This window comes from Protopterus annectens, chromosome 1.part0 (assembly GCF_019279795.1).
Source record: "Protopterus annectens isolate FY-2018-M chromosome 1.part0, PAN1.0, whole genome shotgun sequence".
Classification (NCBI taxonomy): domain Eukaryota; kingdom Metazoa; phylum Chordata; order Ceratodontiformes; family Protopteridae; genus Protopterus; species Protopterus annectens.
The window spans coordinates 972,320,111-972,335,721 of NC_056725.1; the positions used below are offsets into that span (position 1 = coordinate 972,320,111).

The 15,611-nt window shown below is 40.6% G+C and overlaps 1 protein-coding gene across 1 annotated transcript in view; it reads left to right on the forward strand.

The window, feature by feature from the left end:
• The first annotated feature begins 1,272 nt into the window (after positions 1–1,272).
• LOC122801643 (serine protease 52-like) overlaps positions 1,273–15,611 on the forward strand; it is a 263,807-nt gene continuing 249,468 nt past the window's right edge. Inside the window, exon 1 of the mRNA XM_044071124.1 lies at positions 1,273–1,407. Coding sequence (XP_043927059.1) covers positions 1,350–1,407 — 58 coding nt within the window. The 5' untranslated portion in view covers positions 1,273–1,349. The remainder of the gene's footprint in view (positions 1,408–15,611) is intronic.

A 15,611-nucleotide genomic window follows, 5' to 3' on the forward strand; every position in this document is an offset into this window, starting at 1 on the left:
AAAAGGTGGTGGATTATACTTAATAAATAATCATAATTAGATTAATAGACTTGTTTTCCTTCAGAAAATGTATAATTCCTATTCTTTTATTCAGTCACCTTCTCAGGTTAATAGTATTTACGTTTTAAAGTGTCCCTGATTCTGAAGGCAAGAGTTTGAGAGCTATCAACTTGCATCTCTCAGATAGCAGTACTTGACACAGATTTCATACATATGTGAGGCTTGTAGTACTAGTGCAACATTCTTCAATAAATAATTAAGTGGATATAAACCATTTTCAATGTATATTACTTTTAACAGATACCTGCACTTTATCCTGTGCACAAGCCAACTTAGCATGACAGAATAAGAATGCCACTAGAACTGGCATGTTGCTTCCCTGTATAGCTGGTACTGCTCGTGAATTAGTTTTAAACATCAGGGTTTCCTTTATTCCATTTGCTTGTCTCTCTTTTTTTACAGGTAGGAATGAATATTAAGTTTGCATCATAAAATGGAAAAAGTTGCTCTGGGTTGGTCAAATCTTTTGAACAGGACTACAGCATTAAATCACGTTCACTGAGTTCCATTATTATGTGTTTAGAAAATAAGATAAAGTCAAATATATTTACTGATGAATGTTATAATGTGTTAACTGGCACTACGAAATTGCAATCCAAACGCTGATATTTGACTGGACAAACTTCACAAACGGTAGACTATTATTAATACAGAAATCGCACCCCTCTGGAAGCCTCATCATCTCGGTCTTCCTGAAGTTCCTGTCAATGTGGACCCAATTTGTACCTCATGCTTGACTGACACCTCTTTAGGCAACAGAAGAGCTGTCAAACCACTGGAGTTCAAGTTAAAAAAAAATCGGCGGCAGTTTAAGCGTTTCCAAGCAACACGCGAAAATGAAAGCAGTTACCCGTTTACGCTCTAAGTAACCACCGTTCAATACTTAATTTCCTCGATGATCTGAAGTATAATACAAAATTTCACAGGTCCGTTACAACTCGCCTGCCTCCCCCCATTTAGGATAGTATAATGAAGACGCTTAGATTTGTGTGTGTCAGAGAGAGAGTATGTGAGTGAGATGTAATGAAGAAATATAACCTCGCAAAAATGGACACAGAAGTACCCCCAAAGTATACCGTTTCTAAATCATTTTAAAAATACACTATGTTACTCCCCCGTGGGTAATCGGCTTGTCACAGCTGCACACGCCCCCCTCCCAGTTGCAGCTATAACCAAAGACATAAAGCAGGGGTGCCTGTTATAATACGGTTCTAGAATTAACTTGAGTAGTTAGTTCATGTGAGAGCTAACCGTTTAGTGATTCACCGAAGTTGCTGTTTACCACAAATATGAAGTATATCTGTGTATTTCCGTTATTATGCATCTTCGTGACAGAGACTTCTGCTAGTAAGTATTACTCTTATAACGGTCAATACCTATTCATGTAACTTTTAGGAAATATCGATTGCTGTTACACTAAAGTACTGCTGACGTTGCCATCACACATCTCAAGCTCTAAGCGCAATAAATTTGGACAAAGCCAAAAATAATAGAGGAACAAAGGGCCAAAAATCAGGGGCAGATTTTAAATGTTGCTTTTATAAACTCTCAAAGTTTGCTAGAATAACATATTTTGTGTTTGCATGCATTTTCTGAAGGCTACGAAGTCTGAAACTCAAATCTCTGTCATTATTTCGTGAATTCAGTCCTCAGTGATTAACCAGAATCTTACAGATTATATAAGGAGCAAACCAAAAGTATACGGCAAAAATCTGAACAGCTGACAAATATGATTGCCATGAAGTAAAGGAAATGCAAAACCTGTGGTTTACTTACTTCTTCAAATCAAGACCACCTTTGTAGTATTGTGAAAAATTAAACAGTGATGTTGAGCTCTAACACATAATTTATCATACAAATGGAAAAAGGTCCAAAAGTACTTCTTAGCCAAGAAAGCAGGAGGATGTTTTAAATATCTATCAATACCTATATGTCTAGGAAAAAATGTGACACTGAAATAATGCATTTAAAAAATCTGCAAACATATGCCTACTCTCTATTATCTCTGATCTAAAACTGAACAGCATCATCAATGTTATTTACACTGCAGTACTGTAATAACTAGTGACATAAGCAGCTTCCATTTTGATATAGTTTTAAAAACTGGTACAGCGCTGTTAAAATAATTACAGTCTCTACCTTTTAATGGACATACTTTTCAAAGGTTTAGACTTTCCTTACTGCTCAAATAGGATCTGCGTTTTTTCTTTTACCCATACAAGCACAAGCTGCTAGTCAGAGTTTGTTTACCTTTAAACAAATAGATGAAACCACAGTGGGTTCTGATTTAGCATGATGGGTGTCAATCAAACTGCACAAAAGGTTACTGTCACACCATGAAATGGGATAATATCACCAAAATTAAAAAGTAAGTTACAGGGACACTTTTCTGCTGTCAATGTAGGTTCATATGGTTATAGGTTAGTACTAGGCTAACTGCCCTTGCTAGCTATCTTAAGCCTAGCAAATGATCCCATTTAGTGCATAAAAATTAACTTAATCTATTGCAGTTTAGATTCACCTAACCCTTTCAAAGATCAATATTTATGCTTTACTTTAGTGATAATTACTAAATCAAAACCAAGATATTTAGAGAGGACGCATGCATTGGGATAAAACATTTAGGAACTGTCTCTGTCCATTAGTAGTACAAGGGGGGAGTCATGGGGTATATTTCCTATTTCCCATTTATTCATCCAAGCTATGCTTGAATGTGGTCAGGAATGACATTTGCTTTACATGGATGGGGGCTCTATTCCAGAGCAGTAGTATCCTCTGCAAGATATAACAGTCCCTCCAAACTGTTCTGTCAATTTTGCAGAACAGGTTTAGGTCCTTGTATTGAGTATTTCTTATCCATTTAACTTGTAGTTGTGAAGTAAGTCCATCAGTAATGGGGTGGAGGATGCTGTGTGTGCTAGACACAGGTCACTTCTTAGCAGCCTGTAAGTGACCGAATATAGAGATAGGGCTTTGAGGTGGTCCATGTAGGGCATATTGTTTAGGCCTTGTATTCATTTTGTAAGGTATCTTTCTGGGCATTCTAGTTGTTGCATGTGTCTGGACAGATACATGCCAAAAGGGGCATTATACTCCAAAACTGTCTAATGAGAGCTGAGTAAATGGGGTCGATGATGTCCCTGGATCTAGACAAAATCCCCTTTTTGAAGTGAAACTTAAGGCACACTTGCAAGTTCTGAGTGAAATGAAAAGTGAAACAGAAACAGAACTTAGATTCCACCCACAGTGCTGGAAACATAGTGCAAGTTTGTCTCATAGAGAGGTAGTGCAACTTATAAATCAAACTTTGCCAGCACACACACACACACACACACACACACACACACACACACACACACACACACACACACACTGTCTGAGCGATTCCCATTCCCCTCAATGGGGGCTTGAAATAGGGTCACCGTAGGGTAGCGATGTAAGCCACTAATTCTTACCACAGCTTAGCTTTTCGGTTTACTGTTTTTCCCATCTATTGCAAGACCCCACAGAAAGAAGAGGTAATTTCCTATAGCCCCTAATCCGAGGATCAACTCATTGACAAGGCTTCTTGGGACTGTCTGGCAAGGGCTTAGTGAGGATCAGGGAGTGTGTTATAAATGACCAATATGTTTTGGAAGGTCCTAACCCTATAGGTTTAGAGTAAGAACGTCAGAAACACGTGATGCAAGTTGACACTCCAATGAGCCAAGGGCATGGTTATAAAAAAGGAAGGAATGGAACCAAAGGAAATACAAAACAAGTGCAGTGTTTTTTAAAGACTAGAGTAAATACCATACCAGATCAACTGAAAATCTGTGTGGAAAAATGCAAGCAGGTGCTACTATTTGTGAATCAATATATATACTATTACTTTTAAGGTCTCTAAGTATTTACATTTGTATCAGAATTTTTTACTGTCAGTGTGTATTTCCTGTCTTATCATATCAAATACACATGCAAATGCAGAATGCTTATATATATTTAGCACTAAAATGCTATCTGCAGACTCCTAACCAGCATCCCCAGCACCTCACCAGCCCCCACACACATAAAAACACAAACTTGAAAGCAACAAGCACTTTTCAAAATTAACTGCTAATACTTTATTTAGAATTAAATGTTAAACTGACTAGTTGTATGGCAGATCTCAGTGTGATACAACTGTGTATGATCCTTGTTTCCTCATTTCACCGCCAGTAGATCACCTGTTTTTTAATCAGTCTTAGTAAAGGAATATTAGTGGCAAGGGCAGCATTTAATAACAGGCTGCAGATGATCATAGCTCCATTATTATTATTATATGGAAGTATTGTAGAGTAAAATATATAAACACACCAGTTTTAGACAGAGTGAACATTACTCTCACTTTATTTCCAGCGTGAATGCGTTTCATGCCAATATGTTTTTAAATAATAATAATAGCAGCACAAAATGTGTGCAGTTGAGAGATGGAAATTATGTTTCAGTGAGTAATGTAAGTGGAAAATACGCTAAAATAGTCTTTTGAACTGGTTGTAAGCAAGTCTTACGAAGTCAACCAAAGAGGGGTCATGGACTCTTCCAAGTAATGAAATCACCTTTCTTAACCAACCGTTTGTTCCTACATCGAAGAAAAAAATATCTCTGATGGCAATGCCCCCCAACACACACACACACACACACACACACACACACACACACACACACACACACACACACACAAAACCATTTGCTTTTCTTTGCACTTCCTTATAGAAGTTCTTAAGGCAAGGTAGTGCAAGTTCAGAGTAATACAAACACACAGACACGCACGTGCACGACTTTTCCTCATAGAGAGGTAGTGCGAGTTCCAACTCAAACTCCATCAGCAGACACAGACACACACACACACACACACACACACACAAACACAAAACCATTTGCTTTCCTTTGCACTTCCCTACAGAAATTCTTAAGGCAAGGTAGTGCAAGTTCAGGGTAATACAAACACACACACGTGCACGCATGCGCGCGCACGACTTCTCCTCATAGAGAGGTAGTGCGAGTTCCAACTCAAACCCCACCAGCAGACACACACACACACACACACACACACACACACACACACACACACACACACACACACACACACACACACACACACACACAAAACCATTTGCTTTCCTTTGCACTTCCTTACAGAAATTCTTAAGGCAAGGTAGTGCAAGTTCAGGGTAATACAAACACACACACGTGCACGCATGCGCGCGCACGACTTCTCCTCATAGAGAGGTAGTGCGAGTTCCAACTCAAACTCCACCAGCAGACACAGACACACACACACACACACACACACACACACACACACACACACACACACACTTCCTTTGCACTTCCTTACAGAGGTTCTTATGGTAGTGCGAGTTCAGATGATATAAACAGATATGCACACACACACACACACACACACATACACACACACACACACAAAACCAATACCTTTCCTTCACACTTCCTTACAGAAGTTTCACTTCTACCATGCATAGCGACCACGCACATTCTTTTTTATGATCTGCTCAATATAAACTACCTTACCACAGTGGCCACATGTTGTTCAAAAGTTAGGTCACTTTCCATATAAGTTCCCAAATCTTGAACTACAGAGTCAACTCTTAGGGGGGTGTTGTCAATGTGGTAGTTTCCCAGGAGAATCGACTTTCCCAAGAAGACAATAATGCATTTTTTTGGCATTTAGCTTTAGTCCATGAGTTTAGCACCACTTATTTATATGGGACAAGCCTTTTTGCAGGATGGCTGAGTCTTCTGGAGATTCGATCACTGCTCCTACCCTGCAGTCATCTGCAAATTTAGTTAGCCAGAGCACTTTTTGACCTGGCTTTTACTTCTAAGATGCCAAACAGAAATGGTCGCATCACTGTTCCTTAGGGAAGTTCACTAGTTGACTGTTTTTTGTGGGGGCTGCTTCCCCTGTTTTGATGTCTTGCATCCTATCTGTGAGCTAATGGCAATCCAGCTGGTGATGAAGTGGATTATTCCTAATTTATTATGTTTTTCTACTATGTCTGCAAGGGGGAGTATGTCCAAAGCCTTGGTCATGTTGAGGTAGATAGTGTGTACTGTTTTACCTTCATCTGTTTCATTGGTGACCTTTTTAAAAAAGTCTACCGGGTTGAGTAAGCATAACCTGCCTTTGATGAATCCAAACTGAGATGGGTCCAGTGTTGTGAAGTTTCCTGTGCCCTTATTGATTAATTCCTTGATAATTCCACGATAATGTAATTGCCTGGGTCCGTGGAATATCCCCCTTTATACAGGGGAATAACAGTTGCTGTTCTCCATTCACTTGACACTGTTTAACCTTAGCCCCCATTCACAAAACCCATATGGAGGCTAAGGTTAAACAGTGTTGTTAGGGATGTGGCTAAATCATGCTTCATGCTATTCAAAATGCATCCTGGGATATTGTCAGGACCCACTGATGCAGCATGTTTTGCTTTTGCTAGTGCTTTTAGGGCTTGGTTTTTTTGTGATTGCTTTTGGCAAGTTGGTTTCAGATATTTCATGTGAGAAAGACGGGGTAGAGGGGGTTGGAAAGTTTGAGATGAATTTATACGCTAGTAAGTTCACTATATATTCAGATTTGGTATATCTAACATTGTTTACAATTAGCTCAGCACATTGTTGCATTGTGCTTCTTAGATTACTAACATAACTAAAAAAAGACTTTGTGTTCGTTCTTTGCTTGGGTGGTTATTTTTGCCTCAAACTTGGCTTTGGTAGATTTAATTAAGCACCTACATCACTTGTTTAATATAATGATGAGGGGTATGTCATTATGTGCATTGTGCTTCTTTTAGCCAATGATCTCCTTATTTATTGTAAGGCTTGTTGATACTAAAGTTCCATGTGGGGGGGTTGATTGTGGTATGCCCTTCACTTGTTTCTATTGGGTAAAACTGCATTTATGCAGCTTTACATGCTGGTATAGTTTAGTGATGTATGTTACCACATATTCAAAAAAACTAGTTAACTGAATTAGTGGTACTTCGAAGATTGCCACTGTAGAACTTAGGAGTAGGTAGTTTGTCTTGGAGTAATCTTCAAAGGTACCAGAGACAGAAGTGGTCCATGGATTAAATTTTATTTTGAAGGACGCAGTTTTATGATCAGACCTAACAAGCCATGAAGATATAAGGGATGATGCAAGATGCTTTCATATTAGTAAGGACAAGGTCTAAGATGTCATTATCCCCTAATAGGTACATCTGTACTGACAAAGTCCAGGAATCTCTCTACTTGTGCACTAGTGGCGGTAAAGGTTTCACAGTCTATATTTGGATAGTTTAGATCACTCATAAAAATGGTATTATGTTTGATATTGAGTGACTCTAGTTCTTTTAGATAGCCATTGTGGTTTTCTTGGGTCATAGAGAGGGTTCTATAGCTATCTATTATATGGTAAGGGACCTATCTGATGGTAGTTTGGACACGAAGAAGCTCTGGTGCATCATTTTGCTTAACTAGCCTTGATGTGAGTCTCTTTGAATGAATATTGAGACACCTCCACCTTTTTCTTTCCTCTTCTGCAGTGACTGGTCTAAAAGTCTGGAAGGCATTATAGCCCTGCACAGCCAAAGTGCTCTCTGCCATTTTCAACCATGTCTCAGAGGACGGCTTGTAGGGAGTGGAGTTTTTTGTTTAGGCTCCTAGCATTGATCACTAACATCTTCATATTTTCTTTTGCATGTTTCATTATATTGGTAGGTATATCTGATTAACATTGCTAAAACAGTCACTTTTGGGGTGGGTAATGTCTTTGCCAATATTCCAAAGCCTAGAGAGGACAGGTGCATGTCATCCCTGGTGAAACAGCATGGTCTGAAGATTAAGTCATCCCAGGGAGAAAAATATTGGGCTCCTTTGAATGACACCTAAAACTAAGCCAGTTATTCAAGTTCATAATTTTTTGCTCATATCGCGGCATCATCCTTGTAGAAGGTAGACTGCTGCTCAATGCTAGGCTCATACCTGCCTGGAACACATAGTCTGAGAGCGCCATCATGTCTCTGTTCATATAGTCCAAGGAGGTGCATACTCAAGTCATTGCCACCCACATGTACTATGACAGAGTCATACTTAGTGTTCCAAGACTTGAGCGCATGTGTGATATGATTGACCCTAATTGACCCTGGCACCAGGCAAACAACTAGCCATTACTCTTTTCTTGCTCAACCTGATAATAAGTACATCTGTGTATTACAATGGGGTCACCTATAACTAGAATGTTTGGTTTAGTAGAAGCCTGCCTTATGGTCTTAGCAACCAGGACTTTGGCACTATGTAAGGTGGTAGACTTAGGTGGACAGTGTTGCTGAGGGTGCTTTGTGCTTCCATTGCATCTTGGAGGTCTTTGAGGTTTAGGCAAGTTAATATTTAGAACCTCAGTATATGAAGTTCTATGTGTAGCATGAAGGTTGTCGTGAGGTGGGGTGTGTTGTACTGCTAAGGTTCCTGATGTCTGAGCTGTGTGTGTGAGAGAGATTTTAGCCTCCAGTGCCATTATATATGTACATCTCACACACAATGTGTTAAGCTGTTTGAGTAACAGATGATAGTCAGACAGCATGAGACAATTCTAACACTGTCTCAAGATACCCATATCAATTAGGCTGACTAGACAAGTTGTGGGGAAGTGCTGCTCCATGGTTAGACAGTAATGATTCAGGGGGCTGGGGGATTATAACTGGAATTGGGTTGGTGTTGGGATGCAGGGGTTAGTTTAGGAAGACATTAATGAGCAATGGGAGAGTATCAAATTTCTTAGGCTGGGATGTACAAATATTCTGTTCAGATAGCTCAGGGTGTGATTTATTTCACTCACTGCAGGTTACTGAAGCCTCAAGTTTAGATTGCAAATATTGCATGGATTAGAAAGGCTTCCTCTAGAGAAAAAGGCTTTTGCACAGTTAACCCACTATTGAGGGAGTCTAGAGGCACGGTAATGCTTTTTTCTTCCCTTTTTAATGGAAAATCCTGACATTTCAAGGCTTTCCACACTTCTCATAGTCTTGGGTAAAAGACCCTGGGTGAGCTCAGCTCAGCACAGGTTATAAGTAACAAGGTAGAGAGGAAGGCAATCCAAAAAAGCCAGTAAATTCAGCCAGTAGAGCCCTGTGACTCAGAACCTGGAATAAATCACAGTCTTGCCACCACCATGACTCTGTGCTACAGGTCGAAGGTCTCAGTAGTCTAGAAATTCAGGAGTTTTAACTTTTACCGTTCAGGTAGAGGAACCTGTGATTACTGCAGCAACCAGGTGGTAGCGGCACAGAGAGCAGAACTTAATGTAACATTGGAAGGGTGGGGGGCTCTAATAGTGTAACAATCAAAGAGCAGGGAAGTCAGTAGCAGTTGTAACAAACATAAACATCTGTAAATGCCATTTAAACAGGCAAATACACAGACTAATCTTTTCAACAGAATTTGAGAATAAACAGTTTGCGAGGGCACAGATCCTGCAACAAAAATGACTATTTCAAACTAAAACTACAAGACTATGGCACCTAACCAGGCAGAAATTACAAGTAAATGTAGTTATTGCAAAAAGGCAGTGAAAGATGTATAAATGTGTAAATGATGCATTGATCCTGCAGGGTATCATAACTCTTCCACTACTGAGAATACAATTATACAAGACTATGGCACCACACTAACTGATTAGGTTAAAAACAAACAAACTAACTTAAAGGTATAAAAAAAGTAATAAGTCATAAGTGACTTGACATACACTTGAAATATGTGAAGAAAATTGAAATAATAATTATTGTATTCCCTTTTTGATGAAAAATCTCACAGTTCAAGACTTTCCACACGTTTTGGAGTCTCTTGAGTAAAAGACCATGGGTGAGCTCAGCTCAGTGTAGGTTGTAGGAAAAAAGCTAAAGAGGAAACCAGTTCAAAAACAATAAATCTAGCCAAGGAGCTCTGCAATTCAGAACCTGTAACAATTTACAGTTTTCAAACATCTGTCATTAAAACTGCAAACATTTAACTATTTTGTGTTTATTTGCTGAAGAAGATTCTGATAATTATAGAAAAAAAATAACTAATTACTTTGCCTTATAGGTTCATAGGTTCATAGGTTGGTACTGAGCTATCTGCCCAAAGGCATATATTAGCCCAGCCACATTGTGCGGTATTCATTGCCCCTTTAGTAGTTCCCTAGACCCTTGTACTAGCAGCTAGTACCCTTGGCCCCTATCTAGTAGTGCTGTTGGTGTGATCCCCGGTGTGAACTTTCTGTTACCCATCCACTCATCAAGGTTCCTCTTGAAGAGTGATAGTGAGGGTCTCTGTCTTATGTAGATCGGGACCCTGTTCCATAGTAAGGGAAGTCTCTGCGAAGGGAATCTATCCCTCCAGCATGTTCTATTCATTGTTGTGTTGAGGTTTATACCCCTAGAGCGTGTAGCTCAGGTAGATTTGGTTTTGCTAAGATGGAGCATGTTCAACAATTCTGGGTTGGACATGGCTCTGTACGTTCGACAGAGATCGCCTCTGAGAAAGCGGTATGCAACAGAGAACAGTCTTAGCTTTTTCAATCGTGCTGCATAGGGCAACTGTTTGGAGCCAGTAATTCTCTTGGTTAGGTACCTCTGTGGTCTCTCCAGCTGCTGGAGATGTCTAGCCAGGTACATTCCAATTGGTGCATTGTACTCAATAATGGGTTTGATGAGGGAAGAGTAGAGGGGCACCATTACATCCTTAGATCTTGATGTAAACCCTTTCATGATCAGATGGGTCACATAGAAGGATTTTCTAACCACTTTGGCAACATGGTTATCAAAGGAAAGCTGGCTATCCACTTGGGTCCCTAGATCCCTTATTTCTTCTTCAGATTTCAGGGGATTACCTCCTATGTTGTAGTTTGTGGGTACTCTGCTTTTTCCAAAGGGGATTACTGTGCATTTTTTTGCATTTAGCTTGAGACTATGGCTTTGACACCATGCATCGGTCTCATTTAGGCCCTTCTGGAGGATCTCCATGTCGGCCGGAGACTCTATTATAGCACCCAGTTTGCAGTCATCTGCAAACTTAGTCAGCCACAGCCCTTCCATGCTTGCCTGTACTTCTGAGAAGTATATGCCAAACACGAGGGGCCCCAGGACAGAGCCCTGAGGCACACCACTCGTTACTGGTCTGGATTCGGACATAGATCCCACTACTCTTACTTTATGGGATCTGTCTGAGAGCCAGTTTGCAATCCATCTTGTGACGTAAGGGTTTATGCCCAGGCTGGTGAGCTTATCAATAATACCTGAATGGGGAATGGTGTCAAATGCTTTAGCAAGGTCAAGGTAAGCCGTGTGTACCTCCTTTCCCTTATCTATAGCCTGAGTAACTGTCTCAAAGAAATCCACCAGGTTCAGGAGGCATGATCTGCCCTTGACGAAGCCGAACTGTGTGGGGTCCAGCGACTGGAGGTTCCCAATCTCTCCATTTATGAGTTCCATAATTATTCGCTCCATAGCCTTACAGATCAGACTGGTCAGGCTTATTGGTCGGTAGTTCCCAGGGTCAGTTGTGGCCCCACCCTTGTGTAGCGGGACCACCGTTGCCGTGCGCCATTCTCTGGGCACATATCCTGTGGAGAGGCTGAGACTGAACAGGGTATTAAGATGCAGGGTTAATTCCTTTTGGAGCTCGCGTATGACACAGCCTGGGACACCATCTGGTCCCATGGAGGCAGTGTTTTTAGCTTTAGATAGAGCCTTGTTAACCAATGTATCAGTAATAATTGGACTTACACAATCCCCTGGAATGGTAATAGGCCCTGTAGGTGGTGAGGGGGGGGGGGGGGGGTTTGCACTGAAACTGTCAGCCAAGATGTTGGCAATGTCAGAAGGGTCAGTGTATTTTGTTCCATTTTGTACTAGCTCAGAACAGACCTGAGCATTGTCATTTAGGTTTTTGACGTAGCCATAGAAGGCCTTATGGTTATCCTGGCATCCTTGGCAACTTTCTTTTCAAAATTAGCTTTAGTTGACTTGATGAGGGCCCTCAATTTCTTACTAATGCTGATCAGGGATGATTTTTCTACTTGAGATTTGGCCTTTTTTTGTATAAGTCTCCTCCTTTTATTGTAAAGTTTGCGTATGGCCGGGGTCCACCAGACTGGTTTCTTCTTGCTTGAGGAAGGAGTCTTGGTTTTATTTGGGATAGCACGGTCCATGCAATCCTGAAGATGCATATAGAGTGCCTTGGTGTAGGATTCCACATCCTGGATATCATTATCCCTCTGCAAGGGAATAGTGAAGCTTTCCACTTTGGATGCAAGTAGTTTGAAGTTTGCTCTGGAAAGGTTTTTGACTATGTTTTTTTTGACTGGGGGAGGTGGAGGGGTGAGGATGTCCAGGGTTATCTGTTTGTGGTCAGATCTGACCAAGGAGGGAGTGATAATGGGTGTGGTACAATGGGCGCCCATATTTGTGATGATTAAATCCAATATGTTGTCCCCTCTAGTGGGGGAACATACTAGTTGTTCAAGGGCATTTGAATTTATAAATTCTATGAATCGCTGAGCATAGGAGTTGGAACATTGGTAGTTCGCCCAGTCTATACCAGGGTAGTTGAAATCACCCAGGATTATGGTGTTGGGTAGGACCTTTATATTTTCCAATGTCTCAAGGAATGCAGAGTGAGCATCTTGGGACATGGTGGGCGATCTATAACTGGCTATGACTTGAAATGTGGTTTTGCTTGCTGATAGTTGCGCATGGATGATCTCTGGGGCATCATGATGCACTACTAACCTGGAGATATGGGTATCCTTGATGAATATGGATACACCTCCGCCCTTTGTACTGCGATCTGGTAACTGAGGCCGGAAGGTATGATATGAATTGTAACCTGGCAGTGCTGGGGTGCTCTCTTGAGCCTTGAACCAGGTTTCCGTCACTGCACAAACATCGATTTTCTCCATGCCATGCTGAGGAGAGCCTCGAGTGTGTGCATTTTGAGGTTGAGACTTCTGGCGTTGAGTAGCATTACCCTTAGTTTTTGGTTACCTGTGCTGGTTATCTTTTTTATCAATGTTTTAATCTTAGAGCCAAATGAAAACTTCAGTTGAGATAAAAGCAGAAGCCATGCTTGCACTGTACAGTGTGGTCTGGTGCCTGGATTACATTTGGGGATGAAAGGAGGACTTGTTTGCTTATGCCATATGGTTTATGATTAGGATGAATGTATCATTATTAAGTTTTAAGAACATGATCACATGATGCATGCAACCAGTTGTGCTTCTTTGTTTCAGAAGCCAATTTTATAAAAGTGCATTAATACACATGAAGATAAGGTTTATGTCCTGATAAGAGCACATTCCAGGGAACCTTGTACCTTAGAATACAGCTGGGTGTGCCTTATCAGGATATAATCCACACTTTTTCATATGTCATGCTTGCTTATCACGGCCACGGTGGTGCAGCGGTTTGCGTTGCTGCCTCACAGCAAGAGGTTCTCCAGTTCGATCCTCAGCTGGGATGCCTTCTGTGCGGAGTCTGCATGTCCTCCCTGTGGTTGCGTGGGTTTCCTCTGGGTGCTCTGGTTTCCTCCCACATCTCAAAGACATGCTGTAGGTGGATTGGACACTCTAAATTGGCCCTAGGTGTGAGTGTGTGCATGTGTGTGCCTTCTGTGGAAGGTTGGGTGCCGGGCTGGCAACTCGACACCGTAAAACTCCACTGCCAATCATGAACAGACAGGTGATCCGCTTTGTCGACCCCTTACTGGGAAAAAGCAGAAAGAAGAAGAATGCTTGCTTATCACAGTAGATGGAGTTGAACATTTCAGTTGCACAAGTTATGAATATTTGCAATATCCAAAGCACAGCAGAAAGTTGAAAGCATTATGCCAATGAACTAGAACACTTGTATGTCCTTAGGGGTAATTTGTATTTCTCGTATGATGCCCTTATCAAGGGAGGTTTTGTAGTTTGTTTATTTTTTCAGATGATATTCTATTTTTTTCAGGGGTTTTCTGGCTTGGTCCTATGTGCATTTTCTGTGGTACTTTTTGATTTCTGGTTTGAGACTTTTTAGTTGGTCTGAATGCTTTAATAAAGACATATAAAATAAGTAAAGGGTTACTGTGCATGAGCTGACAGTTCTATTCAAACACCAGATAGATGGATTGTTGACACTCCTGAGTGTGTCGTCCTTAAGATGAGACATTAAAGTGCCTGAGTTGGTATAGCTCAGGTCGATGTAAAAGATCCCACGGCACCTATTAAAAAGAGTAGGGGAAATTCCCTGGTATCCTGGCCAACTTTCCTCTGGTAGTATGAGTACATCGGGTCTCCCCTGAAAAGAGACCACTAGACTAGTGGAACTAACCTGGTCAGTAAAGGAGAAATAAAGAAAAACTAGTGAACTGGATCACTTGTACATCTTTAGGGGATAAATTGCATTTCTAACATGATACCCTTGTCAAAGAAGGTTTGTACTTGTTTTTAGGTGGTGCTTTGTTTTTATCAGGGTGTGTCTAGTTTAGACCTATATGCATTTGCAATATATACTACATCTAAATTTCGAAGTTTCAAAACTTTGAATTTCTTATGGTTGAGACCATAAGATGGAAGTTTTGAAACTTCAAACTGTTTACTGTTTTCCTCACTGCACTGTGATCTCGAAGTTGGTATATTTAATTAGCAGGGGGTGTGGAGTTGTAGGGGGACGTATGCCCCTGCAAAAACATAAAAACATTTTTTTTGTTTTTATTTTTATTTTTTATTTGTAATTTATATTTTGAGGTTTCAGAACTTTGATCTTATGGTCTCGACCATAAGAAATTCAAGGTTTTGAAACTTTGAAATTTATAAGTAGACCCATATATATATATATATATATATATATATATATATATATATATATATATATATATATATGGATCTAGTTGCCTCGCAGCAAGAGGTTCTCCCGTTTGATTCTCGGTTGGAGCGCCTTCTGTGTGAAGTCTGCATGTCCACCGTGGAGTGGAGTGGCGTTCGAAAGACATGCGTAGAATGGGAGTGCCTCCTTTGAAGGTTGGGCATCGAGCTGGCACCTCGGCACCCGTAAAAAAAATCTACTGTCAATCATTAGTGGACCGGAGTTCCGCTGTGGTGACCCCTGACCGGGAAAAGCCATAAGAAGAACAACAACATATATGGATCTAGGACGTTTGATCAAATGATCAAACGTCCGAATCCATAACCACTGAACACACTTTAACGAAAGCACTTTAACCGAAAAAGCACTTTCGTTTGTCCCCCTGCACCCCCCACCCCCCCTACTTTAATATTCTCCCTCTACACTACAGTGGGGAAAAGGGAATTTTCCCTTATCCACACCGTAGTATGGCCTCAGCAACAGGCATACTTACGCGAAAGTGCTTCTTCGGTGAAAAGTACTTTCGCATAAGTATACTCGCTCTTAATGGATTCAGATGTTTGATCATTCGATCAAACGTCCTAGATCCATATATATATATATATATATATATATATATATATATATATATATGTGTGTGTATGTGTG